Genomic DNA, 17,568 nt, shown 5'->3' on the forward strand with positions numbered 1-17,568 from the left:
GTCCTCGCAGAAGGACAGGTTGGCGTGCTTTGGAAAGCAGAGCTTATTTGCCCTCTGCATCTGGTTCAGAGGAAGGGAGAAGGGGAAGCTTGAGGTAGTTGTGCATGGTGTTTATGTTCTTTCAGGAACAACTTCAGCTCTTGTCATTATTTTGGTTTAACCTCTTTTGTAGTTACGTATTACTCACCTCTGGCGAAAAACAAATTTTTGCTGCTGAGGTGGGCTTAATTTTCCCCAGATGGGGGTGGGAGAGCTGGGAGGAGGGGGAGTGTGCGTGAGTTTCTGGACCCGACTGATAGCCTCTCTGTGTATTAGAGCACCGTGGGGGTCCTTGTGGGGCGTGCTGAGCCAGAAGGTGCCAGTAATGAAGCTTTGCAGAGTTAATAACAATATTGTGTTTGGGCTGCATTTGGTCCTGTGACCTCCAAGCTTAATCCACACAGAGGTGTGCAAGTCCCTGCAGCCACCTGTATGCAGGATGTGACCCTCCTCCTGCCTCAGTTTGGTGTGTCATGTTGAGAAAGAGAGGGCTCAGGCTCAGCATCTGGGTTGTGGTCTTACTCAAAGAGGCAGGAAAGAAGAGTATTTGCAAGGTGCTACTGAGCTCGAGTTTGCACGGTTCAAAGTAGGTGTAATCATTCACACGAAATCACAGTGGGAAGAAGGTATTTCCAAAGCAGTAAGATAAAGCTCACTTTCTCCTCAGGTATCTTTGCTATATACACAGAGAGCGACAGAACATCTGTGTGTCTGAAAGCATGGAGTTCTCTCTGTGATGGTAATCTTTCTACTGTCTAACTTTAAACAGAGAATTTGTTTTAGGCACTTTCCTGCATTCTTTGTAGCAGACTTTGCATTCCCTCTTCCCTTCTGTGTTCAGATTGTATCAGAACAAGAAAGGAGGAAAAAAAAATCCAACTTCTGGCATTTGTCTTCCTGAGTTGTCTTGGAAGGTGTGGTCTCTGTTGGTAGGACATAGCCTGAGATTTTTGCAAATCCAGAGAGAAAAGAAAAAAAAAATCTGTATTGCAACTCCTAATCCTCAAAAATGCTAACTATTTGCCACCTGCCATCATCTTCAAAGAACTGCTGTTGCTCAGCAAATTTTGCAAGTCTTGTTATGTGTATTTTTTTCTTTCTTTTTTTTTTTTTTTTTTTCCCTAGCAGTGCAAACTCTAATTTAGTCGCATATGTGTTCTTCCGTAGTTCAAGGGGTGGTGGTGGGGAACAAGCTCCTTAAAGCAATCTGGTAGTTCTCAGAATAAATGCACGTGAATGTAGACTTTACTTCCCAGAGCCTGTCAGATTACTCTGAATGTTTGGGCCTCTCAAACTCTCGTAGTAGTTCCCAGCTGTTTTCCTTCTTCTGCATGTAGGTCATTTCCAGTACTTTCTGTACTTGTGCTTTACTTACTCCTTTTTGGAGACAGTAAACTTTGTCAATAGATAAAAATCAGTTTTGATTCTACTCTCCCGGTTGATTCTCCTCATTTTCCTCCCAGTTTATCAGTATTCTGTATGCCAGTTAGACTTCTGGCTTTCAGTTCACACTTTATTTTTCCAGTGGTAGCTTATATTTGATTTTCAATATAAATGTGAGACTCATTGCTTGCCTATTTAATGTGTAACCTTTATTCATTAACTTTATTAGTCTGTCTGGCAGCAGCCTGGTAGGACTCTTCCCATCTGAAGACTCCCCTTGTGTCTTGGCTGATGTTTTTTCACTTAGCATGAAGCCTACCCAAGGTCTGCATGTTCCTAAGTGGCTGCTTCTTGTCCTTCATGACCACCTCGCTTCAGAATGAACTCGGGGACCCCGGGGAGCTGGGACTTTCAGGAAGTGTTGCCATCCACCATCCTCTGCTTTGGAAGTACGGAGAAGCACGTGGTGAACAGTGTTCAGATGACTGCTGGCTGCTTGAATGTTCACTGCAGCCCAATGCCAGGTTTGGTTTCCTCATCTGGGTGTGCCTTTAAGCAGTGTAGTTGGGAGCAGTTGCCACTTCCTCCCAGCCGGTGTCTTTTTTGGCTGCCTGGTTCTGCATGTTTTGGCGAGCTGGCCCTGCTGTGATGGATGGGTCAGTCACGCTCCTCGCTGCTCCCGCTGCTGGCAGCGTGTGACAGAAGCGGAGCTCTCTGTAGTTGCCTTTTTCTGCCAATTCTCCTCGGAAAATACCCATTTAGAAAAATGGGATCTACTTCTCAAATCACTGCAATGGCAGCAACAGCAGCTGCAGCTTCAGCAATTAGGAAATAAGCTCATCGTTTCTGTACAGAAGGAGTGATGCAACAGCGTGATGAAAGGGACTGTGCTCTGAAAAGGCTTACCGTGAGGAAAGGGAGCAGAAATCACCCTTGGACCTGTCTGGCAGTGGGTCAAGGCTCCTGTGTTCCCAGGTGCATCTTCAGAGGTGCAGAAGCTGTATCTTAGCCCGTTTTTTTTTCCCTTCAAAATGCAAAAAATGCCCAGAATAAGGAAATGTATTCCGAGGAGTATTGCTGGTTGTTGTCACAGAAGGCTGAATGCATCCAATGTGTCTGCAGCCAGAGAGCAAGCAAGCACGTGCCAGAGTGCATTTGCCTGCACGTGGGCTACTGCATCTGCCATTAGGAAATGCAGAAGTGTGGATATGGAGTGGTAAAAATCCAGGTAAAGACAGAGTCCAGGTGTAATCTGCAGCGGCAAATTTCTGTAGCTCTTCTGAACCTGTGGCAGCGTTTTGGCGGATGAGGATTTGTCTCACAGGTTAGTAACGTCAAAAATATTGAGCCACCCTGGTCAGAGTGGTGTTCCCTGCAGGAGGGCGGCATCAGTATTGAGGCTCTGAAAGCACAGAATGAGTTTGCCTCTGCTCTGGCTAACATGGTGCTTGCGGTGCAAGTTTAGTAAGAGTTTGTAAAACCGCTTCCAGCTCCTAAATAAACTGTTGTTTTAGGGAGGAAAAAAAAAGGGTTGCTGACTCCTCGCCTCCTCAGGTCCCAGCCTCCTCCGAAAATAAAGCAAACGAAACCAAAATCCAAGAGCCGACGGCGACAGAAAAAGAAAAATGCGTGGCAGCCGCTGAGTCCATGGCACAAAGCGCTCAGTGTGAAGCTGTCAGCGGTCCAGCTCCTCAGCTGGCACGCGTTGGCAGGTCTCCAGTGAAGCCAGAGACATGCAGGTCAGGAAGCCTTCATTCACCAAAACCCCTGCCAGCCCCGAGGCGCAGCCTGTTGTCTCATCCATTAGCCACGTCTGGCTGCTGCCGGTCAGGCCCCCTCCGAATTACTGCGGGTCGCCTCTTGTCCTCCGGGTTTCTGCTGGAGAGAGGCAGCAGCGAGGAGGCATGCAGGGCTTCGCAGGCAATGCAGCAGCACCAGTGAAGAACGAGGCACGTGGCGTGTGGGCACCTCATTAGCACAGCTGGGTGAGCTGGGGGATGTTGTTGTTGTTGTTTTTTTTTTGTTATTCTCCCCTCCCACTTTAACTGCTTAAGTCTTTTTTTTTTATTATTATTATTATCTGTTCTTTTTGAAGAAGGGCAGTCTGTTTCACTGCCACGAAGCTGCTGTGGAGTGAGGCTGCCCACACTGAAGTGCTCCGACTGCAGCTTGCAGGGGAAGGCACGGCGCCCGAATTTTTACGAGTCTATTTTCCTCCCTGCCCGGGGACCGGCCGGGCCAGCTGCCCGGTTATCACACGTGCTCCTGGCACCCATCTCCAGGCAGTCAGCCCGAACACACAGGGCTCACATGTGGCTCCTTGAAGCAGGGTCTGGTGGAGGGAGGCTGCTGGAGGCGAGCGGGCAGAGCAGCAGGGAGAACCTCCCTGCGCCGGGGGACCTGCAGGAGCAGCGTGGAGAGATGTCATGCTGGCGCTGGGCTTTATCTGGTGGAGGCAGCCAGGAGATAGTGCATCGGGTCTGGTTTTCCTCATCTGTGGTGGTAGGTGGACTGCATCCCCTGGATGGGCGTGGGGCTGTCCTGGTGTGCCTGTCAGGAGGGTTTAACGCAGCATAGGTGTGAGTGCAGCTGGCAGAAATGCTCCTGGTGGAGGGAGTTGTTACAGCACACGCTGCCCTCTGTGGAGAGGGACAGGTTTTCGCTTTCCAAGCAGAGGGGCATTAACGTGGTGGCAGCCCCTTTTCCACCTGTAGCCCCTGCTGCAGCGATGCAAGGAGCCTGAGGCTTGAAAGAGAATCAAACCTAAAGTATTTTTAGCAAAACGTTTGTATTTCAGGTGGCAACAGGCCAGCAAGCCTGTGCAATAAAGGACACGCTGTCTCTCGGAAGGATTGCAATCTTGTCCCCGTGTGTGGTGGGACTTTGTGTCCTAGCGCTGCAGTCCTGCAAAGACAAAGCTTGGACCTGCTGCAGTGTGAGCCTACCAGAAATGGCATTTCCTGAGCATACTAGCTGTTAGCTCCCTACTTACGGTCGGCAGGACTTCTTTCAGTCAAAGAAAAAGGCAGATGATTGCAGGGAGCAAGAGGTTATTTTTAAGCAGCGGCGTTCGCTTCAGTTCCTGGAAATGGCTTTGCATACGCGCTTATTGATAAGCAATAACAGGTTACAGGGTTTGTTTGCTTGTTTATTTGTTCTCTGCTCCTCTCCCCGTAGTGTGGGACAGCCTAGGTGCTCTTTAATGGATCCTCGGCGGGTGCTGTGGGTCGTGGAAGCCGTCCTCCCTTCATGTGCACTCACGGATGCTGTGCTCGTGAGCCACCCGCTGAACTCAGCTGCAGCACAGTGCAGCTGTGTCAGTCCTCAAAGCGCGATCTACTTCAAACGTGTCTTTGAAGAGAACCCGTACGTAGGACTTCAAAGCTGCTTAAACCGTTCGGAGTAGAATTGCACAGTGAGTCATCTGCCAGGAAAAGGCTTCATTTATTTATATATTTATTGCGCACCCCCCTCCCCTCCTGTGGCTGTATTTTGGAAGAGCACTGTGACTGGAGGTAACTGGCACGGTGAATTGTTGCCTGACATAGTTCTGTGCTCGCTGCTGGCCCTGAAGAACCCGGTGCAGAGCTGTGGCAAAGCTGCAGCAAGGCAGCTCCCAGCCGGTCTGCGTGATCGGTCCCTTGCAGCAGGAACTGACTCATCGTGTCCTTGTGCTGCCGGGATTTCTTTCCTTCTTGAGGCTGGGGTACTCCTTTCAGAAACCCGCCTGCGTGTCAGCTCTTTCGAAACACATCTCGGCTGGCGCCACGGATTGTTTCCGATCGGCTCCGAAATGTGGAAGCATGTTTCTGGCTGAGCCTGAGCCTTGCCCTGGCAGCTTGCAGGGCAGGGGTTCCTCGCCCCAGGGCGGGATGTTTCACAGAGCAAAGCCTGCTCCCCCTGCTATCTGGGCTGGTGTCGGTGGCATCCCAGTGCTCCTGTGTTTCTGATGTCCCTGCCGCGCTGCGACATGAGAGCCACTGCTGGGGGGCTGTTCGGGAACCAAAAGAAGGAAAAGACGTGGAGTGAAGGCATCTGAGACAGCAGGGACAGTGCTGTGTTGCAGTGTTATCAGACCCAGTTTGGTTCCCTGGCAGATGCCGTGCTCCTGCTGAAGACAACATTTGTTCTGGCCCTGGTTTCAGCGAGCCAGAACTCTTCTCCACCCTTCCTTATTTTTAATAACTGCTGTGTTTTGCTCTGATGGACTATGCTGGCAAATGCCTGACTTAGTCTGCCTTAAAGAGTTTTTTCCCAACAGATCTGCTCCAAATGAGGAGCGTGCCGAGGTCTAATGCACCTAAAACTGCAGGTACTCATGCTAAAGTTTCCCTTTTGCAGTTTAATAGACTGGGAGGTCGAACCTCTGTGAGATGCAAAGTGCTGTATGCTTGCCACTAGGTTAGTGGTCTTGCTCTGCTGTTGCCTGAAAGTTGCAGCCATTCACCAGCCATCTCCAGCATCGCTATGAATGGTTTGAGTTTTGCATATATCAGAGAAAAAAAACAACACCCACCAACCAAAAAATTACCTTACTCTGGAAGACTTTTAAATAGAGCAAAGTGTACTAAGTGCTGAGCACAATACATTTGAGATACCTTGGCATCGGGAGTTAGGTTCCTGCAGACCTGGTAAATAATGGAATAAATAAAGAAAGCAGCCTTAAATGTTTCGGTCCCTTCCTGGCCGTTAAGGTGTGTTAGGGGAAAGCAGCTTTACAGATGTTACAGTCTGCATGTGTTTTATCCATGAGCGTGGTGGGGTGGTGGCTGCTGTTGGAATGTATTGAATTTACTGTAGCAGCTGTTTGTTAAATTGCTGTAGTTTCTGCTGGGTATGGTGGCCCAGAGCGTGTGCACGTTCAGTGGAGAAGCTGAGGAGCTCATGTGTGGTGAGACTTAAGATTTATTTTTTTTTTTTGTGCTTCTGTTTTCTGATAGCAGAGATTAATATGAGAGTCTCTGGGTGAAAAACAGTAGCGTTGCAGTGCAGGCAATTACCAGTGCTATTGTTACAGCCGCTTTTGGCCTTGAATCCAGGATAAGGCAGATACAATTTATTACGTTTTCAGCCTACTCTTGTCAGTGAAGGTTTCTCATTTTTATGTGATAAAGAGTGAAGCCGCATGAGAAATCTGTGTCCAGTCCTGCTCTCCATCACAAAGCCCCCTTTTGGCTGCGTGTAGCTAGCAGTGCTGCTGTGGACTGATTGTGCGTAGAAATTGCAGGCTGCAGAAGGCAGCCTTGGGCACTCCCAGCCTTTGATTTGAGTCCATTACAGGCACTTTGCAGAAATAAGCAGGTATTAATGCCTGTGTTTGGCAGTGGGAACAGACAGGAAAATGGTACGCCCATGGAGCTTGGAGGTAAGAGGAGACGTCAGCCTTTCCCCTGTAAGACCTGCAGACCCTATAGAAATGACCTGTCCAGGAGGGGACATTAAAAAGGCAGCTTACATGCTGTAATCAGCAGCTGTCTGTATTTTATTAGCATTCAGCGACACGGGCGCTGTCTTCTCACCACGTAAAAAGTTTTGAGAATTGGAGTCTTACTTTATTTTAGCAGTCTGGCATTGTCCCTGAACACGAGGCTTATGTTACAAACAACCTGTACTATTGATCTGACTGCCTTTGTGTACTTACTAATTGAGTAACAAGTTAATTCATTGCCAGAATAGCTGAAGGAATCCTATGACCTAATAATGTGTATGGGGACTCCCCAGGAGGACGAAGCCTACAATCAGGCAAGCTGGAAGTTAAGGTTTCTTACGCAGCTCTGTTGGCTCGTTTTAGCGCTCCCTTCTTGCTGTGTGTTCCTTCTCCACATCCGAATGGCAGCCCTGAGAGGCAAAACAGAAGCCTAGGGCTCCTGCACTGTTTATTTCACCAAGAGGCAGATGCTGGCACTTCCTCTCTCTATAAACTCGTGGTGGTTTGTGGTGACGTTGACTCTCGCAGTGTGCTGCTTCTAGCAGAATGCAGATGTTGCTTGTCAGCGCTGGCCATCGTTCAGGGCTATAAATACTGCCTTTAATAAAGAGCAGTGGTGAAACAGGGCTGTGATTTATGAGCAAGGCTCCACAAGTTGGCATGGCTTTCTGAGTAGCGTTTGCGTGTGGAAGGCAGAGTAGAGGTGTTAGCTCACCTGGCTGTCCTTTGCTCTTCTTAAATACCAGGGCTGGGTGTTTGAAACCAGTTTTGGCTGTTGTGAATGGATGAGCTGTTACTTTGGGTGTGTGTCAGAAGAGCTGGGGATCTGCTTTATTCACAAATTCAGAGGAGACCAAATTCAGTGTTTGTTTTTTTTTTTAATTATTTCTAAGAGAATTTACGACTTTGTCTAGAGCTTTTGAAAAGGGCTGAGGAGGGGCTTCCCGCAACAACAGTTATGAGGAGGGGCTTTTTTTGTTTGCTTTCTAGGGTGGCTGGTGGGAAGTGTTCTTAATACTTTATATCCAGTAATCCCATGGTAGATGAAAATGAAGTCTTTTTATTATAGCATCTTAATATTTACACTTACATGCAAACTAAAATCCCCATTACTCGTAAGAATGGGCAGATGTCTGTTTTCTCCAGATACGTTTTTAAAAAATAGAAAGGTTTACCCAAAGTGCAGATGTTTGATACCTTCATTAGGTGTTTTCTGTAAGTTTCCCACCTGTAGGATCACAGCACAACCTCCTCTTAAACGTGAGAAGAGGGTAGGGCGCAGGTGATGATACATGTTGAGGAAGGTGTGCAGAACAACCAAGATCTTTGGTTTTAGCCCACGTTACATGAGAATCTCAGCTTGGAAAGGTTAATAAACATCTAACAGACATCTCAGGAAATCGGTAGGTCGTTGCTGGAGTGATCAGTTGTTCTGACTGTGGCTTGTCCAGCCTGAGGATTACAGTGGCATACGAAGCTTTGGTATGCTGAAGCGTTGTGTTTAAAGTCATCTTTACCTCATTCCACTCATATCTGCCCTGCCTGTGACCTCTGCTGATCACTCATTATCCCTGTGTAAACTAAGACTTAGTGGAAAGAATTTCTGCATAGTACTTTTCTTTAATAGAAATGCTGTCACACACAGAAATGAGATTGTGTAAGGGTTTTCATGCAAGTGTCAGACAAGCTTTTTTCCAAACTTTTTTTTTTTTTTTTTTAAAGAAAAGATTTATCCATGTGGAGGGAGGTGTACGCGGGGGTGCACTTTCTTATGTGGAAGGCTTTTGCTTCTTTGAAGGAAGAAAAGCAAATACAGAGTTTAGCCAGAACTTTCCTGCTGTAGTAGAAGTGGGAGGAATCTATAAATGCATGATTTATATAAAGTGCCCTGGGACTGCGATGCTGAACATCCTGACTTGGAGCAGCCGGTGAGGGAAATCATCGCTGCCACGAGGGAGCAGGAGGAAGGCAAGAGGTTCTTCAGGCTGGCCCAGCGGTTTGTGCCTCTCTCCGGTTCTCCCAAATCAGCTTCCTTGCCCCGAGTCCTGCTCTTCCTGGTGGTGCCACCCAGTGGGATGCCCGCTGCGTGTGGGCAGCGTGGATGCTACTGAATTCTGCGGAGGTTATTTTAGATTTGGGGAGTAGCATTGTTTCCAGGACAACTGGGGGAAGAAATGAGGAAGGGACTTCTGCTGAGCCAGCGCGGAGCTGCCGATCGCCCTGGCTGTGTTGCCCTGTGGAAAGTGGCTTAGGGCTTACACCTACAGGGGACCCTTACAAGCTGTTCTCAAACACTTTGGGTACATGCTGCTGGCAAATGATTGAGTTAAAAAATACTACAACAAAAATTAGATGAGAAGTTGTTATTGTCAGGCGCAGTTGTAGGTTGACTGTAGCAAGCAGCTGTCTGTGCGGTGAGCACAGGTTTTGGACACAGCTTGTTCAAGAGGTGAGTGCAGAGCACAGTATGTTTCTGGGCTGGAAAAAACATATTTGGGTCTCTGTTTAATTCTCTTATTCTCTGATGACTGCTAAATAAATGTTCCTGTTATACACAGCTCCTTCAATTAAGTGGCATTTGCTATAGCACGTAATATTGCCTCTGTACCATTAATTGCCCTCTATTCTAAGAGGAATTAAATCCTTCTCAAAGCCGTGATGTTGTCATTCTTACTTCTTTTCATGTTCCTTACATCTCATAGCAATGCTGGACTGCAGAATGCGGTGCTAGACTCCAGTGCTGCCATGGGGAGCAATGAACTTCAGGAGAAAGATGCTGCTGGAGCCCTTGGCTACGACCTCAGCAATGGCAGCAGCAGCAATTTGGACGCAGCCAGGCGCCTGGCTAAACGCCTCTACCATCTGGACAGATTCAAGCGCTCCGATGTGGCGAAGCATTTGGGCAAAAAGTACGTGCTGATATGGGAACTTGTGCTGTGTTGTTCGTACTACTGGCTCAGGAGAGCTCAGTCTTGAATAACTCACCTTTCTTTCTTTTTTCTTTCTTTAAAGCAACGAGTTCAGCAAGCTCGTGGCCGAAGAATACCTTAAATTTTTCGATTTCACAGGCATGACGCTGGACTACTCGCTCAGGTACGTGCCTCTTTGGAAACCCAATGCTCTTGTTTTAGTAGCAGGGCTGTTTGCTGTGTTGGCCTGGGTGAAGCAGTGGGAGCTTAAGATTGTGAAGAGAGGGAAGTGACGTGTTCTGGGATGGAGCATTTCTCTTCTGTTTAGCTTGGCGTGCTGCTGTGCGTAGCTCTGTTGGAGTGGTGGCATTTCCTGGAGGGAGAGATCTTTGGGTGGACTTGCTTAGATGTGATCCTTGACGCAGGGGAGAGGGAGAAAAACAACAAGTCAGTGAACAGGGGGAGCTTGCGGCCTGCCAGGTGCAGCTGAATAATGAAGGTGTTGCTTGCGATTGAGCCGCCCAGTACTCGCTGTCTTTTTGGCTGGTGCCTTTTGAAGCTTTCACTGCCTGGCTGCACTGTGCAAGGCAGGGGCCAGGATTTCACGTGGCTTGGCAGCTCCCCTCGCTGTGTCCCTCTGAGGCACCTAAAAATGTGCAGAACAGCAAAAGCTTCCACATGGAAAATGCCTTTGAGAGTTTGGTAGCTGCCAGCGTGGGTGTTTGAAAACCCATCCCTTCAATTTTTGTTCCTTTTTACAATGGATTTAGGTCTTAACGGTGTTTGTTTTCAGTGTTTTTCTAGGAGGCAAAACACTAAACTTGTGTAGCAGTGGCCTGTTGGCACAGTTGCTGGACCGTTAAATGCTGACAGAAAGGGAGAGGGATTTAATGTGAGTTTAAACCGTCTGGCTCAGGCTACTGGAAAGGGTTATTATTTTTCCTAATGATATGAAACCAGGAAGGCTGTGGGCTCTTGTTGGTCCCCTGGCAAATGCATTTCGAGGGGGTCAGCAGCAGGAAACTGTGGCAGAGCCCTGTCCACGAGGAAAGGACAACGAGCCCTGCATGCCGAGGGCAGCAGGGAGACACCTGCTGAAGGGTTAAAGGAGTGCTTGGATGCTGGGTGCTCCAGCACCAGCCCAGCGCAGGGTGGGGGATGCTGCCTCCTTGTTCCGGGTGTTCGGAGCCCTGGAGCATGGTGCTAAATATACCCCTCTTTTAAATTGTGAAATCCAACACCTAATTACTTCTCCTCGCATTTCTAGGAGGCCTCTTCTCCCTGTAGATCTCCTGTTAATATTAATAGTCGTGACCTTCTCTAAAATATGCTCTGGTTGGTGCGGGACTGAGGCACACAAGGGACTTGCAGAGGCTTCGTCAGCAACCGCTTGCCAGCCAAACTGTGGAGGCTGCTGGGTGTACAGGCTAAGGGCAAAGCATCCTCTTTTTTCACAGATTGAAGCCTGTGGTAATCATGCTGACTTTTAGGATGCCTTGCCCTCCATCTGCAGCACGTGAGAGGTATCTGCCCCGCTGCTGCTGGCTTGCTGGCGAGCTGTAGTTGCTAAATGATTGCGATTCATCAGTGTACCACAGCCTGTGGCAGCAGCCCAGACCTGTGTTCCCTTCAGATGGTGTGAGGCCGTTGTGCAGGGTGCAGCACAGTCCGTGGAGAGTCAGGGCACGTGGATAGGCAGTTGTTGCTCTGCTCTGCTCCCATGCCCTGGCTCTGCGTGTGGGCTGGCTTCACTCGTGCATCTCTCTTGTTTATTGAGCAAATGGTGTTCGTCTGGCTCCCTCTCCAGGGGTGCTTGCAAGGTGGGTCATGGTGCTGACAACAAGGAGAGGCTGCAGGTCTGTGGTGAACAGCAGGAGCAGGGGCTGCTGCTGGAGGGAGGGCTGGCTGTCAAAATTTCCCAGTAGGGCGTGAAATAGGGTGGGGAAGAGAAACCCTGCAAAGACTTGGTTGTATCTACTTGTGAGTTCGGTTATTTGCAATACGGTACATGTGAAATGAAATTATTACCAGGCAGATCACACTCCGTATGGGTGTGAGATCCCTGCAAGTACAGTCTGTCTCTGACCTTACATCAAAGAAAAAGATTTAATAGTTATTCTTCCAGGCTAGATAGACTCGAATGTTCCAGCAGCATATTCCACGCCTCTCAGCTCTGGTGTTTGTTTCAGTCTCATGGGGTATTTAAAATTTGTCTATTAGGCACTCATTTGCAATGCCTTCTTGCTTTGGACCCAGAAGGTCTGTGTTTCCAAGCTTTTCTTAGAAGCATCTTGACAAATGAGTGTAGGCTGATACCGTTGAGGTCATCTCTTGGCTCCAGGATGTGGGGATTTCGGGAAGGGAGAAGCTCTTCATGAGAGCTGGCTGCAGGGCTAGTTTTCCTAGCAGGGAGAATAGTGGGGTGGCTAAGAGGCGGATGAAGGCGTGTCCCTGCTCCTTGCATGGGCTCACTTGCTGTGTCCAGTGCGTGTGCTTGGGTGTGCACAGCTGGAACAGAACACCTTGAGTATACACTGTGCATGGACAGCACCTGTCCCAGCTCCCTCCCTGAAGAAATGAGAAATACTGAAAATTAGGAACAGCTATTTCAAGCAGAAAAACTGCTTATTAGCTCATATATTCTGCGGTTGAGACCAGTAATTTAACTCCTCCTGGTTAATTTACTGTAGTATTTGGGTTAACTGCCCGTGGGATAATGGTTCACTTTCCTAGACAGGCTTCTTGGAACCAAATGTCTGGTGTGTGCTTATGTATTTCCTGCTAAGATTTGTGCTGTGCTGTACAGCTGTATATGCTCCCTCCACACACACCGTGTGAGAGGAAAAAGGGATTTATGATTTTAATTTCTCCTTTTTCTGTGCTTCTTTTAGGAGTTTCTTTAAAGCCTTTTCACTTATTGGAGAAACTCAGGAACGAGAGAGAGTTTTAGTCCACTTTTCCAGCAGATACTATCAGTGTAACCCAAACACCATTTCTTCTCAAGGTAACTTTGCTTCTGATAAGGTCTTTGGTCTCCCTATTCCCTCATCCTCACCTTGTATGTATGGTAGCTTGTGTGGTGACATGCTGTAATTGCTGTGCCACGCTTCAGAGATTGCCTGTCACAAGCATGGAAACCCTTCCCATTGTCGACACACATTTGTGTTAAGATAGTGAAAAATTGTGTTTATCCCCACACAGGCAAGGTCTTTAGGCCTTCTCAGTGTAAATCCTTTGTTTCAGCATCTCCAGATTTAAACGTCCTCGGTTGTGGTTTTTGGTCTTGCTGACTTCCCATGTGTGTGGGTACCTGTGCTCCAGCTGCACGTGTAGGGATGGGAATGATCACATCTCATGTGGCAAAGACACTCTGCACTTCTCATACTCAGCTCAGTGCTCATCTCTCCGCATGCACTGGCAACGCACATGCCAGTTCTTGCCAGTTGTGGGGGTGAATTTTGGGTGCTGTATCCAGACCCTGGCACGGTTTCATCTTGACTGACTAACATCAGTCAGAGAGTACTGCCTCCGTGCCAATGTTTTCAGTCATTTTGGAAGTTGGTGGGGGAAACAAACAAGCGCAGAGATCAAACCCAAGGAAGTTGGCATTCGAGAAGAGGACGAGCTGTCCGCTGGCATAGCTGCTGCACTCAGTCACCCGTGCCAGCGGAGGAATGTGACCCTGCGATTCCAGTGCCGGCTGATCACACGCTGGGAAAGCTGAGAAAGGGAGGAGGAGAAGAAAGAAAATACGCACGGGCTCAGACGAGCCTTTGGTCTCTAGTGTAAGTAGGGAGGAGCTGCTGTGTTTGGAGGAACCACCACACTTCTTGCCCCTTGCTTTGTAATTAACCTGTGACAGAGAGGTGGCGTTTGCCTTCTCTGTGCCTGTTCAGCTTTACTGGCTGACCTGTCAGGGAAGGAAATAGGTAGCAATGAGATGTCATCTGCTCCTGCACCATATCTATCCCCTTCCTGATGCCTTTCTTGTTTTAAGATGCCACAGGCAGTCAAGTAGAATAGGTGTGTGTTGTTTTTAGATTAAAACAATGATTTCCATGTCGATCTGGCTGCCTTACTCGAATTCCAGGTTGCAGTAGGGACATTTCTACTTAAGAGTGTGAGTAAGCATTTCAATTTAAGCGAGTCCTGTAGCCCTTGCTTAGGATTTCACATAATTTTGATGCTGGGTTCCCACTGTCAGTAGTCAGGTGGTGCGGTGCAGAAATGTGGTGATAGTTCCTTTTGGTGGAAATCCAGGGTTGCATTTGCTTTTCTGTTTTCACTTTTCACATTTCCTTTTTTTCAGTTCTCCAATTGTATTTGGGATTTGGAGGACGGGCTGCTCTAGAGAAATGTGTAGACCTGAACTAGAGCACCACTGTCCCAGATTCAAGCTGCTTCAGACTTGACGCTGTTACCGATTATAATAGTGCTGCTTTTATTCCCTGCTCTGCTAGAGTTCTGCCACGTTGCTTGGTTGCCTTACAAACATTGTAAGAAAACATGGTATTTACCTTGCAGCACGTCTTTTTGTAATGGCTTTATTTTTCACAGATTTAAGCCTGTGGTAGTCATGCTGACTTTTAAGATGCATATATCCCCATCCCCATTTCTTCTCTTTTACACCACACGGGGATCTGTGCATGGTCATAATCCTGACCTGGCTACAAAGGTTTTTACTTGCATCTCACTGCAGTGTGTCCATGGCTTATAAATGATTCTGTATCTTCATGACAGCTCTGTGAGAGAAAGGAAGACATCACCAGGTGTTTACAAACAGGAGAATGGAGAAAATATTTTTCTTAGAGCACTTTTTAAGTTTGAAAACAGGACGAAGGGATTTAGAAAATGAATTTACCGAGGTGACAAATGGCAGCATGGGCACTGTCACCTGTGTTTGGATTGTGCTCAGCTGCTACACTTAGGGTTTTAAAAGGGGTGCATGGAAAATAAACAGTACTAAAGTGATAGCCACTTCTGAAAATACTGGTCTGCTCTGACTTTCCCAGGTCTACCACAGTGACTCTAGGGATGGAGTAAGGAATGCAGCCCCTTTTCTTCTGGCTCCATGTGGAGTTCCTCTGTTACAGGACCTGTTTAGACATTGATGGGTTGTTCACTAGCCAACATGAAGCCTAGGCTGTCTGAAGAGCTGAGGGAAATTCTTCAAAATTTAGTGTAATTGAGCCCTGAATGAGGAGGGGGCCACAAAAACAGCATGCTATCTATCGTGTTGTATGTGCACCGTATACAAGAATGTGCGTGTATTATTCTTCCCTTTCTGCCCTAAAAAAGTGGGAGCTGATTCAAGCTGTACTGGCATTAGCAGGCAAAGGGTGGCAGCGTGGTTTCCTGTCTAGTTTGCATCATCCATGTGTGCTGCAAGATAGTTCTGACAGTCATTAAAAGATGAAAGAAAGGCTGTTCTGTCTTGGCAGCTGTGGAATGACCTCACTGTTCATTTACTTAATTATGTGTATTTCTTGATAAACAGATTCTCATTAGGAGAACAGACTCGATTAGGCTACAAGGCTTCGTTTCAGCTGTTCTTAAAGGTACAGGCTTGGGTTTGCATGTGACTCGTGTTATGCCTTTCTGCAGATGGAGTTCACTGCCTCACGTGTGCCATGATGCTGCTGAACACTGACCTGCATGGACACGTGAGTTTTGGGTTTTGCCATTATGTGCGAAGATGCTCCTAGTCCTCAGCCCCCTTTCTTTCTGGTGGGCTTCTCATCCTTTCCCCAGTGATGGCAGGTGACCCTGGCCAGGGAGCTGTGGTTGGGATTGAATTCTCCTTTCCAATACACAGAATACAAGGGGCAGGTGGTGCTTGCAGGTATCCTGTTGCAGGGAGAAGATCTGGTGGGACCAGAGTTCTGCTCAGCCAGGTAATAATGGCTGTGCCCAGAGGAAAGAGAGCAGAGGAGGGGCGTGGGTGCCCTGAGCAGGAGCCCTGCATTCCCCCGGTACATGCATCTCTCCTGTGGCTGCCTGGGGGAAATAATTTTCCAGTTCCATTCCTCTTAGTCACTCTGGTGCAGCAGGGTGCCAGCAGCCCTAGGACATGTATTTGAGCACCTGCAGTGCAATAGGCTGCTGTGCACGGTATTCCTGGGGCTTTCTCTGTCCATGCACAGCAAGGATGCGGGACCAGGCAGCAGGGCATGGAGGCTTATCCCTGGGGGCAGGCACAGCCCTGAGAACCCCAGCTGCAGCACTGTAGCTCTGTCTCCAGGGGCTGCTCAGCCCCTGTGGGTGCACAGCTCTGCAGTGGCTGCAGGTAATGAAGCCCAGGCTTCTGCCTGCTTCCCCAGGGGTTTTGACGCCCACCTGACGTTAATTGAAGATCTTTGTCTGAAAATTGTAGGAGCAGGAGGGGGAAGGGAGTAGTAAAGACTTTTTTTTTTCCTTTGTGGGCTGGGCCTTCCCCGAGGTACTGGAGTAAGGGATGTGGCTCAGACCCTTCGTTACTGCTGTTGGTTTGTAGCTGGGGTTAGAATGACTGGTGCACTATGTAACTTCGGAGGTTTATACTGCTGGCAGCCATTATTCATGTGTTGCTACCTGTGTGGAGCTGTAATGTTTGCCAGGCTCCTGTACGTGTGCCACTTCTCTCTGGGATTTCCTGTAACTTTGGTTTTCTTCTTACTGCTTTGCATTTTTTCCACGTAGGTGGTAAGTTGGGCATTTCTGACTTGGAATGCAGCCCCTTGCACACATATACTAATTGCCTGTTCCCTAACAAAGATACAATGCTCCAACCCATCCTTTAGCATGATTCTGCTGGAGCAGGAAACAAATGAGTCATAGGGCTTGTCTGCACTGAGCTCTGGTTGTTGCTGACAAGCTAATGATAAGTGCGGATGCTTTTATCTCATGGTAAGCTCACATGCATGTAGGGCTGTAGGGCAACTGCTGTGCCTTCAGTCCATGCTCTCCCTTAACTCTTGTAGACAAGCTCTCACTTACCCCTTTATTTGCCCCTGCCCTGCCGCATTTTTTTTTTTTTTTGGTAGCTAAATCCTTTATGCTAGCTGTGTCTTGAAGATGCATGCTTACTTCTCTGCAGGCAGGTTATTTCTTGGGCTGTGATGCCATGCTAGAGGTAACTCTGTTCAAGGCATCCCTAGACTGCAAGGCACATCTTCTGCAACCTGTGTGGTGATGTTAGCTTTGGTCCTTTGGTGGGTAGGTCCTAACCTGCTTTTGGTCCTTTGGTGGCCAAGGGCTGTGGGTTCTGTCTTTGTGTCTAGATGAGGCTGATGGTTAGGGTTTGGTGGTTTTCCATCTTTCCCTGATCATTTTTTTTATTTTTTTTTGCAAAACAGGAGTAGAAGTGCAGCCCAAGCCATCATGTAACTGCAACACTGAATAACCTATATTATTGACTCATCTCTTTCTTGGGACTTTGCTTCTGCCTGTACACAAAGCTCTTCCACTGTAGGTTGTGAATGCTTCATGTTTTCCTGGCAAGGCAGGGAGGAGGGCTTCAAGCTACAAGGCTGCTTCCCCAGAGGACAGCCAGCAGTCCATTTTGCACACAGAAACAAGGCAGGTACCTTGTAACATGCCCTCATTAGTCAGAGAGAGCAAGCGCTGTGCAGCTTGTGGGCACACCGTGCTACAGGTGGAGGTTTGCAGTGTGGTACGTGGGCGCACCGTGTACTAGCTCTGTCCCAACAGAGGAATTCACAGCCCAGTGTCATCCTGCAGCCACGGCATACCCTGACTATGGGATGATCTTACCAGACCTTTTCCTCTCTGGCATCCCTAAAGATAATGCTGGTCATCAGAAAGCCCTGT

The 17,568-nt window shown here is 48.1% G+C and overlaps 1 protein-coding gene across 16 annotated transcripts in view; it reads left to right on the forward strand.

Annotated features, from left to right (window-relative positions):
- PSD3 (pleckstrin and Sec7 domain containing 3) overlaps positions 1-17,568 on the forward strand; it is a 107,887-nt gene that overhangs the window by 31,972 nt on the left and 58,347 nt on the right. For 11 of the 16 annotated variants that reach the window (XM_038169872.2, XM_072031615.1, XM_038169869.2 and 8 more), the window contains 4 exons: positions 9,553-9,759; positions 9,863-9,943; positions 12,651-12,763; positions 15,364-15,422. In XM_038169872.2, coding sequence (XP_038025800.1) covers positions 9,553-9,759; positions 9,863-9,943; positions 12,651-12,763; positions 15,364-15,422 — 460 coding nt within the window. Of the gene's footprint in view, positions 1-3,220; positions 3,408-3,728; positions 3,925-4,932; positions 5,735-9,278; positions 9,300-9,552; positions 9,760-9,862; positions 9,944-12,650; positions 12,764-15,363; positions 15,423-17,568 lie in introns of those variants that run through there. The other 5 variants (XM_072031622.1, XM_072031618.1, XM_072031617.1 and 2 more) reach the window with 5 other exon arrangements.

This window comes from Anas platyrhynchos, chromosome Z, assembly GCF_047663525.1.
Source record: "Anas platyrhynchos isolate ZD024472 breed Pekin duck chromosome Z, IASCAAS_PekinDuck_T2T, whole genome shotgun sequence".
Taxonomy (NCBI): Eukaryota; Metazoa; Chordata; class Aves; order Anseriformes; family Anatidae; genus Anas; species Anas platyrhynchos.